The sequence below is a fragment of the Galleria mellonella genome, unplaced genomic scaffold (assembly GCF_026898425.1).
Source record: "Galleria mellonella isolate WM207_F2 unplaced genomic scaffold, CSIRO_AGI_GalMel_v1 utg643, whole genome shotgun sequence".
Taxonomy (NCBI): Eukaryota; Metazoa; Arthropoda; class Insecta; order Lepidoptera; family Pyralidae; genus Galleria; species Galleria mellonella.
Window position 1 is genome coordinate 706,285 of NW_026442135.1, and position 14,394 is coordinate 720,678.

The window sequence follows — 14,394 nt, forward strand, 5'->3', positions numbered from 1 at the left end:
CTTAATGCCTTCAAGTTTTGTATAAAATTTACATGTCATGCACTTCTAGTTCTGCACATATCCGAACTAATTTCCTTTAGTTCTTTAGTCCTTAAGTTCCTTTAGTTGCCTCTCACGACACCCACAGGAAACGAAGGTGTAGTCTATTCTGTGCCGGGACCACATGGATCGATCCCATACAATACGTATATACAAAATGTCATGATGATTGGTTGAAACGTTAAGGCGCTAAAAAGTAACAAACAAATAAACTGATTTTCACGTTTATAATACCTATTTGTAAGGATTCACAAGTCATTATCCCATCCACGCGGTCAAAGCCACGTACTGCAAGCGAATACGTACATTTTGAATGCCTCTGTGAGTTATTACAGTGGAATTAAAAAAAAAAAAACAAATTTATCTACCGCAGAGGTTCAAATGGTTTCTGGAGGTTGATTAAAAATAACCACGAATAAATATCTCTGTGGTTTAGTGGACGATTTGTTGATATTTGTACGGTCTGCAACATACGTCTTACAAAGTCACCTGACCGCGCACGGAATTATATGAACGCTGGAATTACACCAGAGGGTCTACCATGAAATGTTTTCCGAAGTTTCGGTGCCGAACGAAATACAAATTTGATGTTAAAATTACATAACACATATTGTTTTTGCGATATGTTATGCGATTACGTAGCAAATTCAGATTTTTTTTTTTTATTATTATTATATTTTTATTTTAGGAACTTATTTTTTAAATATGAACAGGACCCATCCTTTTGTTTTCTAAATACTATATATTTTTTTTTAATTTTATAATCTGATACTGCTTAGTAGTTTGTATTCACACAAATTAATTATTTATATAGTTAAACTTTCTGAAAAAAAAAAGCAACAGCTGAGTTTCTTGTCCGTTCTTCTTGGCTGAGTTTGCGTTCCGAATGAGCGGTAATGAAAAAAATATTATTCAAAAATGCTTAAATCTAAGTTGAATAAAAATTGTTATTTCTTCTTTCTTTCTTTCTAAACAAATATAATAACAAAATTGATATTAATTCAATATTAATAAACTGGGGGAAAAGTGATTGTTAGTAATGGAGACTGAGAATCCCATTGCTAGCAATATATCTAACCAGGTCGACCTCCTCGCGGTTCTCCCTGGAAACTATCATGGTTAATTCTTGATGAATTCATCATGATGGGCTAACTGGCCTATTTTCATTCTCATTGATCACTCTTCACTGGTGCTCCGCCAGCGTATCGCGTTAGCGCAGGCGGCACCATACCATTTTCACCCATCAAAAAAAACATAAAAAAAAAATGTGTATTAAAGATTTTTAGGATCAGCAACGCGCACGCGACACCCATAGTGTTGCAGGTGGTCATAGACTACAGTGACCGTTTTCTATCAGATAAGCTGTATGCTTGTTTACCATTTTTGTGGTATAAAAAAAAAATAAGTAAAGAAAAAATTAACTTTACGGCATTATTCAAGGGCTACTATTTTTTTTTAAACTAACATTGTCCTCTTACGTAGACTGTCATTTTTCAGTCGACTTCAAAAAAGAGTTTCTCAATTTGATTGTTTTTTTTATGTTTGTCACTTTAGAAATCCGTCATTTATATACCAATTTGAAAAATGTTTCTTTTTGTACAAAAAGATAAAACCTCAGATTGGTACCATAGAAATTTTATCAAAATTGGTTAAGCAGCTAAGTTTCTAAATCAAAATAACTGATTTTACCACTATTGTAATAATAATAATTCAATTTATTGCCATTCTTTACAGAAATTATAATGTACATATATAAATTAATCAATATATTGTGCAGTATTCGTATGCGCCTGGCAATAGGTACAAACCCAGCTTTTGCTGGACTGATGTTCGTTCGGCGCTGATTTGTAGTCGATGTTTCTCGTGGAACAAAAACTTAAATTATAACATCTTTATCTCATCGCCTTTATTGTCATCACAGCCAATAAAACCACCATTAAATAGCCATAACACATGAAAGATACGGTGCCGATGGGGTTTTATGAAAGAAATCACGTTTTATTAATTCGTAGTGTTTAGTGTTTGCTACAGTTATGGCGCAAGCGGGCGTATTGCGCGGGGCTGTTAAATTTATTTTAGAATGCACCGAAATAGCTGTTACAATATATTGTTAACCATTGTTTACTGCCGACTCTGACTTTATAAAATGCAGACGAATTTTTTAAGAGATTTTTTTAAAGGAGGTTAACTATTTTATCTGTTTTTTTTTTTTTATACTACAAAGGTAAAACAAGCATACAGCCCATCTGATGGTAAACGGTCACTGTAGCCTATTATCGTCGTATCAGCCTTTAACTGTTTACTGTTGAACATAAGCCTCCTTGAGGGGTTTTACCAGTAGTTGCCATGCTTGGCAGGCGGATTGGCAACCGCCGTTGAGCCTTGGAGATGTTTTAGGAAGGACGTAGCTGCCCGTACTTCACACTTCCTTAGTCGCCTTTTACGACACTTACGGGAAAGGAAGGAATGGTCTATTCTATACTGAGACCACATAGTTTTTTTTTTTTATTTTTTTTTTTTTATATATATTTGTAATATCGAATGTTTGTTAAATTATACGAGGTTAAGAAATTTTAGCTCCCAACTCGACAGCACCTAAATGCAAGGTTACCTTTTGATATGTGCCAGAACATTTGTTAGACATAACATAATACACAGAAGAGATTAGAATAGAATGGAAATATTTTTTTTATTTAAGTAAACTTAAATTTAATATGAAAACGAAAAAAAAACAACTAGTCACTAAAACATTAATAAAAAGACGAACTAGCTAATATGTGAATATATCGTCATAGTCGTAGAATACTGACGGATCTTTATATGTAATCTTTGTCAGATCCGTCAGTATTCTACGACTATGACGATATGACAATTAGGTGCCAAAAAGTTGACCCGTTTTGGACAGTGTGATGCTCTATCTATATATTCTAAGGTTAAAATATCGTTCCTTTGGACTTTTATGGTAGCATTCATGACGAACGAAATGTTAAGCTCCATTTACTGGGATGAGACTTACCAGAGGGAGACTTTGTACAAAAGTGGATTGCTTGGGTACCTCTGTCCCATTCGTGTTTCTACCGCGAAGCGGTTGTGTTTGCATGGCTGTGTTTCGGTTTGAAGGGTGGGATATGGCGTGAATTCACTGAATTCGTGAATGGGCGAAACGGTATACTCTGTTATGTACATGGTACTGCTCATGTCTATAGGCGACGGTTACCACTTTCCATCAGGTGGGCCGTCAGCTTGTTTGTCACTCTAAGTTGTATAAAAAATAAAAAAAATGATTTTGGTACGAACAAAAATATGAAAAAAAAACCCTGTTCCTTCGTAATCAAATACAATATAAACGAATATAATGTTATGTTAGTTAACCGAATGGAAAATTTTCATTACTCATAACACTCCCATTTGTAATGTTTCTAATTCTTTGATGTCGAACACAATAACGGAATACGAGAAATATAAAACACAAAAGATTGTTTCAAAATTTTTTTTAATTTAAAAACTATAATTCCGAATTGATTGTGATTACAATTTCCATTGAACCTATCTGTAAGTATATCCTTGTAGATAAAAAGGAATTTTCCAAATCGGTTTATAATTGACAGAGTTATGACGTAACAAATGTAAAAAAATATAATCAAATTGAACATTGTTCTTTTTGAAGTAGTTTTTTTTTTATACAACTTAGAGTGGCAAACAAGCTGACGGCCCACCTGATGGAAAGTGATAACTGTCGCCTATATACATGAGCAGTACCATGGACATAACAGAGTATACTGTTTCGCCCATGATACCCCCCATGCGTTGCCATTCCTGAGGACTCAGGTGTTATTCCTCTGTACCCTGTAAATTCACGCCATATCCCACCCTTCAAACCGAAACACAGCCATGCAAACACAACTGCTTCATGGTTGAAACACGAATGGGAATATTGCTTTGATGAGGAAATACATTCTAAATACGCGAATGTTGTTCAAGTAATTAACACTGATATATTTATAGACTTTTCTAAAATCGTCGACAGAGATCGCCCTATACGGACATTTGACCGAATATACGACGTGCTGCATAAGGGCCAAATTAAAAGTACCCGTAAGCGGCGAGCGTGTATGAATAGATTGATGAATGTGTAGGAAGCGAAAGAGGTCCGTTTGAATCGGTGTATTTAGCATTCCATTGTTTTTGTTCACTCCAATGGGAAATAACCCTAACGTATGTGTATATGTTTTCAAAAACAGTCTTGGTAATTGGTATATGTTCAACACAGAAGTAAATCTTTTGTTATGAAATTTTAGATTATAACAAGCTCCCTGCATCGATTGTGTAGTTCCTGTTTACATGGGAATATTTAGGAAATCTCATGTTACTGTTTAATACTGTTAAATCTGGATTTCCTGGGGGGAATATATATTACTGTACTTAAACATACAGTTTCCTTTTCCAACGTTCCCTTCCTTTTTGTCTCAATCCTTTCTTTCAAACCGTAGGTGATGGAAATCACCAACAAATGCATTCCCAAAGAGGGTTGACGTCAGGCAGGTGGCCGATCATAAAACTAAAAACCAAATCTTTTTGTAATATGGATAAAATCATATTACGCCGACCCTAAATGATTAGGATAAGGGTAGGAAGATGATGATTAAACATACAGTAACAACAATAAGTTAATAACAATGTTAGCAATGATAATTAAAATGTTAGCAGTCAACCTAACCAACCACAGTGGCAGGGGGGAAAGGGATTGTTAGTAATGGAGACTGAGAATTCCATTACTAGCAATATACCCAGCCAGGTCGACCTACTCGCGGTTCTCCCTGGAAACTATCGTGGTTAATTTCTTATGAATTTATCATGATGGCCTTAGCGGCCTGTTTTCATTCTCATCTATCACCCTTCACTAGTGCTCCGCCAGCGTATCCCGTTAGCGCAGGCGGGGTTACCATACCATTTTCACCCATCAAAAAAAATATGGATTTCCTGTACAATATTTCATGTTTATACGCAATGAAGGTAAACACGGGAAATAATAAAATATGCAATATATTATAACCTGAAAGAATTCTAACGATTATGATAAACTAATACAGTCTCATGTATTAGAAAGTGAGGTCAGAAACTAGCACACGTTTTAAAAATTTAATTAATAATAAAATATAATAAGTAAAAAGAGGATAAATATATTATTATGTGTAAATGTGAAATAACAGATAACGCGATCTTATTCTGAATGAATTAGTATAGTCCACACAATTGCATTGTTTCTTGCTAGTGTGTTTTTATAAAATTGTACAATACAAGAGAGTAAAGACAAAAGTTATAATAAATTATTATTATGTCGATAAAAAATAAATAAAACCATTCGCCAATTTAGAAATTTTGCCTCAAATTATCTTTAATTACAAAATAATCAGCAAAAACTACAAGTCTCGATTTTGGAGCCATTTAGTATTTTGTGTAATATTTAATTTAATGACCTTAGTATTGTTTTATCCACTACAAACACAAACTCAAATCTTTCCACTTTATAATATTAATTGATCACGTTTACAGAAATTCTGGGGACCCCAAATCGACCCGAGATTGGCGCAGTACCTCTCGAATTTTTTATTTGGTTCCGGTCAGCAGAAGTCACCGACGGTCGAGTTCAATAGATTCGCCGAGTTGTACGTATACAATGTGAGAGGTAAGTTCTCTGTCTAATTTTATATTAGCTCTCAAAACAAAATATGTATAATTAAAAAAAACTTTATTGCTAGCAATAGCTAGCAATGGGGCTGTTAGACCCTGTTACTAACACCAATAATTTGTTTTTTTTTAAGCACCTTAGAATGGCTAACAAGCTAACGACCCACCTAATGGAAAGTGGTAACCGTCGCCTATAGATATGAGCAGCAGCATGGACGTAACAGAGTATATTGATTCGCCTATGATACCCCCCATGAGTTGCCATTCCTGAAGGCTCAGATCTGACAGCTCTGTACCCTGTAATTTCACTGCCATATCCCATTGTTACAGGTACAGTGGATGAAAGAATGATGGTCACATACAACAGTTTGGGCAAAGACTACAACGAGACAGTCGAGTTACCATACCAGCTGCTGAAAGAAGTAGGAGTCCTCCCAATTTTTTTATTATCTAATCGCTCTATCTTCACGCCAATTCCCTAACGGGGTGGAGAGAGAAGAACTAGTGCCTTATTGTTTTAAACTTGATACTGGGTCTGGGTGTTCCAAGTTATGTCCTTTATATTGGGTCTTCCTTCTTGTCCGGTGGATATTTATTTAAGTGTGGTCTCGGTATAGAATGGGCCACCATTTCCTTTCCCGTGGGTGTCCTAAGAAGCGACTAAAGGAACTTAATGGTCGAGGGATGATCAGCAGCGTCCTTCTTAAAACATCACCAAAGCCTGACTGTGATTGCCAACCCGCCAGCTAAGCAGTGCAACTACTGGCAAAACCTTTTATTCTTTATTCTTTATTGTACATAAAAGGTTATTAAAATGTAAAAACAAACCTAATAGTGCACAAAGGCGAGCTTATCTCCAATAGAGATTTCTTCCAGCAAACCCAATATGAGAAAACTGACAGTTCATTTTCCTTCCCTTCCTTATGGGAGAGGCCTATGTTCAGCTATGGACAGTTGACGGCTGGGTATTGGGTCTGGATCTTCTAGGTTGTATCTCATAGGCTTGAGATTTTATGGCACATGTTAACTTAGCTAGCTTTTAACCGCGACTTTGTTCGCGTAACCACTATATGTTCACTGACAGGGATAAAACGTAGGTACCCTATCTTCCTTCACCATCCCATATATGATATAGTACGTGTATACCAAATTACACCATAATGGGTCAAGTCGTTAAGACGCTAAGAGGTAACAAACAAACAAAGTCCATTTCACATTTCTTATATTAGTAAGAATTATTACCTCTCTTTAAATTTTTTATACCAAAAATCTTCTATTCCAGTACTGTGAAAGCATAGCATCGACGTATATAAAGATATTAAAGTCTTCATCGTCGAAACGCGCGCGCACGTGGATCGAGAAGGGGTTCAAAGGTCGCGCGTCGCACGTCCAGGCGCTGGGTGAGGCGGTAGCGGCCACCGTTGGGGGGGATTTGGACTCCCCCCACCATCACTGCACCGCTGAACAGTTGTCCAAATGGTCGGTGGATATTTTTTATGATTATTTCTAAATTCATACCTTACTAGTGATTCGCCCCGACTTCGCACGGGTAGATGAAATTTTCGAAGATTATGAAATGAAATTAAATAAAATGAAATGAGTTTATTTACCAAATATATATATATATATATATATATATATTTTGGTGGATGAAAATGGTATAGTAACCCCGCCTGTGCTAATGGGATACGCTGGCGAGGCACCAGTAAAGGGTGATCATGAGAATGAAAACAAGCCAGTTAGCCCATCGTGATGAATTCATCAGGAATTAACCATGATGGTTTTCAGGGAGAACCACGAGGAGATCGACCTGGTTGGGTATATTCTAGTAATGGGATTTTTAGTCTCCATTACTAACAATCCTTTTCCCCCAATCTCTCTATATTATAGAGTAGGGTTGAAATTGGGTTTTAGAGAGGTTGCTTATTAAGATGTTGAACACGCATTAGGGTTTGTGTCGAGAAGGGGATTAAGGGACTTTTTAATGGGTGAAAATGGAATGGCAACCTACCTGCACTATTGTTTCACACCGACAGGGTATTAGTGAAAGATAAAGGGGAATCCACATGGAAGTCCGTCTAATTGGATATATTGTCTAGCAATACTATGATTAGAATTATAATATCTATTTCCAGTATACTATTTTTGAGTATTTGTACACACCAGAGGGAGACTTTGTACAAAAGTCGTTTGCTTGGGCACCTCTGTCCCATTCGTGTTTCTACCGTGAAGCAGTTGTGTTTGCATGGCTGTGTTTCGGTTTGAAGGGTGGGATATGGCAGTGGTACAGGGTACAGAGGAATAACACCTGGATACTCAGGAAAGGTAACGAATGAGGGGGTATCATGGGCGAAACAGTACACTCTGTTATGTCCATAGTACTGTTCATGTCTATAGGTTGACGGTTACCACTTTCCATCAGGTGGGCCGTCAGCTTGTTTGCCGTTCTAAGTTGCATAAAAAACACACCCCACTACTTTGGTACAGTTGAACAGTTGTCCAAATGGTCAGTGCATATTTTTTGTGATTTTTTTCTAAATTTCTACCCTTCAAAGGTTGAAATGAGTTTTAAGCACCTAATAATTCGTAAAAATGTTGAGTTTTAGAATTTCCTTTACAAATAAAATTTTATAAAAGAGAAAATTCTAAATTCAATTGTATATTTTCTTTATATATATATATTACGACAAGGAATTGGATGGTAAGCAGCCAGTGACTTTTATTTATTATATTTGCTTTCTAGGTTACAAACAAATACGTTATTAAAGCAGTTAGCGGAATTAGTGTTCCTGAACTTGTACGGGATAAACAAGAAAGCGGGGGACGAGAGTCCTACCCCGGTGCCGGCTGCCATGCCCTCGCTCCTCCCGCTGCCTGATGGTAAGTGACTATTATGGGTAAATAACCAATTTGAATAATTTCTTTTTTATTTTTTTAATTGACTGACAATTGCGATGTTGCCATACCTTGGAGGTTTCAATGTAACATACCATATTCTTAGATTATATAATATATAGATAGAGTGTCTCCATACAAATGCTTCGAGATAAACGGGTCAACTTTTTTATAAAATTTTCCGTAATAAATGGTTATGAGCGATTCCTTTATAACTTCTATATTTATTTTGTCTTATAAACTTTGCATATTTTTATATGCGTAATCACTCATTTTAATTATTAAATAATACGTCAAGATACATTTTATATGTGAAAAAAAAAAACGAGTCAGCTAATTTGACAATTAGCTGACAAAAAGTTGACCCTTTTTTGAGGCTCGATGCTCTATCTATATAATCTGAAATCATTCACATCTGCCGTTAGTTAATCCACTACTAAACATGGGGCTCCCTCTGTTGGGGGGTTTGCCAGTAATTGCCACCGCATTGGCGGTGATGTTTTAAGAGCTTCGTATTCGCCTTTTACGACGTCCACTAGAAAGAAAGGGGTTTTTTTTCGATGGGTGAAAATGGTATTACTATACCATTTTCACCCATTTTAGAGGCGACTAAAGAAAGGAGAGGGATGGGCAGCAGCGTACCTCTTTTTTTTTTTGATGGGTGAAAATGGTATGGTAACCCCACCTGCGCTAACGGGATACGCTGGCGGAGCACCAGTGAAGGGTGATAGATGAGAATAAAAACAGGCCAGTTAGCCCACCATGATGAATTCATCAGGAATTAACCATGATAGTTTGCAGGGAGAACCGCGAGGAGGTCGACCTGGTTGGGTATATTGCTAGCAATGGGATTTTTAGTCTCTATTATTAACAATGCCTTTCCCCCCAGAAAGGAAGGCGTTGGCAATACTATGCCGGGACCACACGGTCGTAAGCATTACTATACCATACTATATCAGTCGTTAATTGTCCACTGCTGGACATAGGCCTTTCTCTATTGGGGGGGTTTTTCCAGTAGTTGCTACGCTTGGCATGTGAATTCGTGGATTGCACTACGTCGTGGTCACGACAGGATTTAAAATACCGTCGGCAATAAAGAAGCTGGTATGAAGGTACTATTTACCTGCAAATTTTTCATCGTATTAAGTCCCAATAGTGTATTTGAATTTTTTATGCAACTTAGAATGGCAAACAAGCTGACGGCCCACCTGATGGAATGTGGTAACCGTCGCCTATAGACATGAGCAGTACCATGGACATAACAGAGTATACTGTTTCGCCCATGATACCCCCCTCCATGCGTTGCCATTCCTAAGGACTCAGGTGTTATTCGTTTGTACCCTGTAAATTCACTGCCATATCCCACCCTTCAAACCAAAACACAGCTATGCAAACACAACTGCTTCACGGTAGAAATACGAATAGGACGGAGGTGGCCAAGCAAACTACTTTTGTACAAAGTCTCCCTCTGGTATAGAAGGACTTTTTATTGTTTCTAGGTCTAGACGCGATGCCCGACTACCCAGCGTTCATCGATCTCTCCCACATAGTCTGGTTGAACAGCCACATACCGCAGAAGCATCAGCACAAGTGGAGATTCCTCTTCTCATCGCATATTCACGGTGAATCATTCTCCACCATGGCCGGTGAGTCTCTGAATTAATTAGAGCATGTTTAATAACCAAAAACGAACGGAACGTCGGCAATAAAGAAGCAGAGGGCCTACCATGAAATGTTTTCCGAATTTTCGGAGCTAAACGAAACAAAAATTTGATGTTAAAATTACATAATACACGCCGTTTGGAAATATTAAAAATGTTAAAATATTGTTCCTTTGGACTTTTATGATAGGATGTATGACGTACGAAATGTTAAACTCCATTTATTGGTCCGATTTTGGTATAAACAAAAACACGAAATTGAGTCCGAAATTTCGGAATTTCATTTCATGGTAGACCCACAGGCCCTCTAGACAAGTGGCAAGCGAATTCGTCAATCGAATCGAATCGAAATCGACAGCTCCAGTAAGTCCGTAAGATAGAATGAGATAGCAACGTCGGATATCTCGTTCCAACTCATGGATCGCTAGCGATGTCGATTCCATCGACGAATTTGCTTGCCACTTGTCTGGAGGGCCAGGTATGTTGATACTGTTCACCCCTGAAAGCTTTTACATCGCGTTAAGTCTCAATTGTGTTTTAAAAAATATGTTTTATAATCTACTTTGAAGTAATTAAAGATTGATCGACTTCAGTTGTGACAAAAGCAGTTTTTGTTTTCGTCTAAAAATAAAACTACAATTTTTACGATTTTGGTTAAATTTGTATGGAACTAGTCTGTAAATATCCTTTCAGATTATAAAAACAATTTTCCAAATCAGTTTACAACTGACGGAGATATTAGGTAACAAACACACAAAAAAAAATACAACCGAATTGAGAAGCTTCGTCTTTTTAAAGTCGGTTGGAAAAAGAAGGAGCAATTCGATTGCATTGTTTTTTTTTTCATTTGTTATCTCAGGCACAGATAATGTATCCTATCCTATTCTCTATCCTATCCTATCCGCTATCCTCAGTACTTCATCACTTATAATTTTTTTTTTTATTTAAAGCAATACACCTTTAGATTGAACCCAAAGACATTTCAACAAAATTGGTATATTGGAATCTCCGCAGTCAAACCTTATCCGACTGCGCTGTCACAGCTTCGGAATTTTTTTTTTGTTTTCAACGAACTTTAAAAAAGGGAAAAGCTTCTCAATTGGGTGGTATTTTTTTTACCTCATACTTCCGTTAGTTGTAAACCGATTTGGAAAATTCCTTTTTTTTTCTAAATATACTGATTAGTTAACCATTAATGCGTTTTTTAATGGATGATAATGAAATGGTAACCCCGCCTGAGCTAACGATATACACTAGTGGGGCACCAGTGAGGGATGATAGGTGAGAATGAAAAGGCAAGTCAGTTAGCCCATCGTGACGAATGCACCAGGAATTCAGCACGATGGTTTCCAGGGGGGGGGGGGAACGTAGAGGTCGTCCTGACAGGATATATTGTTAGTAATGGGATAGGTAGTACACATTATTAACGACCCCCCCCCCCCCACCGCCGTTAAGGCGTTATAAGGTAACAAACAAACTGTTTGTCATATTTATAATATTCTTTCGCAGGTCGTATACAAGACCAGGGCGCTTCCATTCTCATAATCGAAGACAACAGTGGCTACATCTTCGGGGGCTACGCCCCTGTGCCCTGGTCTCTGGGCCCGAACTTTATTGGCAACGAGGACTCCTTCCTGTTCACCCTCGCGCCCAAGATGCGGATGTACCCGGCGACGACATACAACAATCATTACCAATATATGAACCATCATACGAAGACGCTGCCCAATGGATTGGTACGTAAAGGACATTTTGTCCACGTGTACTATAAAAAAATATAAACCTGCCAAATTTATGAGTTGATTAGAATTATTTTGTCTACCTACTTCAAAAGGGGATTCTTAATTTTTTATACAACTTAGAATAACAAACACGCTGATGTCTCACCTGATGGAAAGTGGTAACTGTCGCCTATAGACATAAGCAGTACCATGGACATAACAGAGTATACTGTTTCGCCCATGTGTTGTCATTCCTGAGGACTCAGATGTTTTCCTCCTCAGAGATTCCTCTGTACCCTGTGAATTCACGCCATATCCCATCCTTCAAACCGAAACATAACAATGCAAACACAACTGCTTCACGGTAGAAACACGAATGGGACAGAGGTATCTAATCAAACGACATTTGTACAAAGTCTCCTAAGCATATTAATGATACCAGAATATAGAGGGGGCCAGGTGGGCCGCTCCTATCTTAGAATTAGTTGGTGCCGTCTCAAGATATTATTTCTATAATATATATTAAAAAACAAAACATTCCTCGAACATTCTCAGATAATGGGCGGCCAGTTCGAATTCGGCGGGATCTGGGTGAACGCGGACCCCTTTGGCGAGGGTTCGTCCGCGGAGTCCTGTAGTACCTACCGGGGGTACCGGCGGCTCAGCAAGGAGCCTGTCTTTCATATACGCAGTCTCGAGGTCTGGGGCGTTGGAGACAAGCCGGTCATCGATAAGGAATCGGTGAGTGGAAACCATTGCGTTATATTAACATTCGATATTTGAAGGTGGACAGCCCGCACTTACATACAAATAAGTTTGCCAACTCATACGTGAGGGGGAGGGGGGCAGAAGGGATTGGTAGTGATGGGAATTAACAATCCCATTGCTAGCAATACATCCTATCCACTACGAGGATCCCGCTGGAAACTATTGTGATTAATTTTACTGTTAAAGTAGTACCAACTGACCAGCTTCATCCTCACCTATCATCCCTCACTGGTATCCCAGCGTATACCGATAGCGTAGGCGGGGTAACCGTTCCAGGTTTGGCATTATGGGGACAAACCTGTCATCCATAAGGAGACAGTGAAAGGAATTCTTGTGTTAAATTATAAAAAAAAAATACATCGTATGCTCTTGGGTGAAAATGGACCATTTCGGCAGGGTTAGTTATCGACAATCCTCTAATATCTACCGAGGGTACCGATGGCTCAGCAAAGAGCTAGCCTGATTCCCAGCATTTGTAGCAAATTAAAAAGATAATGCCTCCTGGACTGATCATCAGACTTTAAGAGTACAATTGAATATTGAAATTAAATTTGCATTTTCTTCAAACTTTAATTTCCTTATCATGCATACAAGACTCCGTATTTGAAAATATAAGGAACTAGGCCTACTACTGTCTCACTCATTTAGGTTTATAAATTGTTCTTTACTATCCACGGCCTTTAATACAAATATTAGTTGTCAGTTAGATCAGAACCTACGCTAATTTAAATCGCATTTATATTAGAGTTAGGGTTTCAAATCAATTAAAATCAAATAATCCTATCCAATTACCACTTTCTCTCTGTCCACTGTCATAAGCTTTATTATCAATCGATACTTAATAGACCTCCTGTTGTGTTATTAACGCCTAGTACTTTACACAGCGTGATAACATCAAACATATGACTAATTGACATAATTAAAGTGGGAAATAATGGTCATCTGCTGACCTGATTATTGTCGTCGAGACGTCATTTTGACGCTTATATAAATTACCGTCTCACGTCACGATATTGTACGATATTACCATCACGATTTATAAGGAGAGCAAAATGTATGCAAATGTACGGAGATGTTTTTAATTTTTCACGACGATATTATGGACGAACACGGGAATTTAAAATCGTGTACATACATACAATTGTATACTTTTCGCTCCTCTATATTATCGTGACTATAAAATCCTGCCATTTTTTTTTAATGTATGAAAATGGAATGGTAAAACCGCCTTCGTTGTAAAAATATGCTGGCGGAGTTGTTAAATGGGTGAAAATAGAATGGTAACTACGCTCGCGCTATCGGTATATGCTGGAGGACCAGTAAGGGATAATAGGTGAAGATGAAGCAGGTCAATCGGTCCATCGTGACGAATTCCATAAGCCGACTAAGGAATATGATTAAGATCTCCTCTCCCCCCCTTTACCTACTATTCCTCCTCCTCCTGTTCCTCAGGCAATCACAATATCGTCGCGCACCAGTGTACTCGAGACCCACAAGTCGGATCATAACTACCTCAAACTAATCACTATGCCGAAAACAACAAGAGGGCTTAATTTGATCTCCTAGAAGGTTATTGATGCCTAGTAATTTAACACTGTAGCCTAGAAATTTATAATAGAGTC

At 37.8% G+C, this 14,394-nt stretch overlaps 1 protein-coding gene across 3 annotated transcripts in view; it reads left to right on the forward strand.

Annotated features, from left to right (window-relative positions):
* The window catches only part of LOC113511209 (MTOR-associated protein MEAK7), a 39,025-nt gene that overhangs the window by 12,237 nt on the left and 12,394 nt on the right, over positions 1 to 14,394 (forward strand). For all 3 annotated transcript variants that reach the window (XM_052900310.1, XM_052900309.1, XM_052900308.1), the window contains exons 3-9: positions 5,593 to 5,725; positions 6,058 to 6,149; positions 7,010 to 7,206; positions 8,471 to 8,607; positions 10,122 to 10,268; positions 11,793 to 12,019; positions 12,560 to 12,745. In XM_052900310.1, coding sequence (XP_052756270.1) covers positions 5,593 to 5,725; positions 6,058 to 6,149; positions 7,010 to 7,206; positions 8,471 to 8,607; positions 10,122 to 10,268; positions 11,793 to 12,019; positions 12,560 to 12,745 — 1,119 coding nt within the window. The remainder of the gene's footprint in view (positions 1 to 5,592; positions 5,726 to 6,057; positions 6,150 to 7,009; positions 7,207 to 8,470; positions 8,608 to 10,121; positions 10,269 to 11,792; positions 12,020 to 12,559; positions 12,746 to 14,394) is intronic.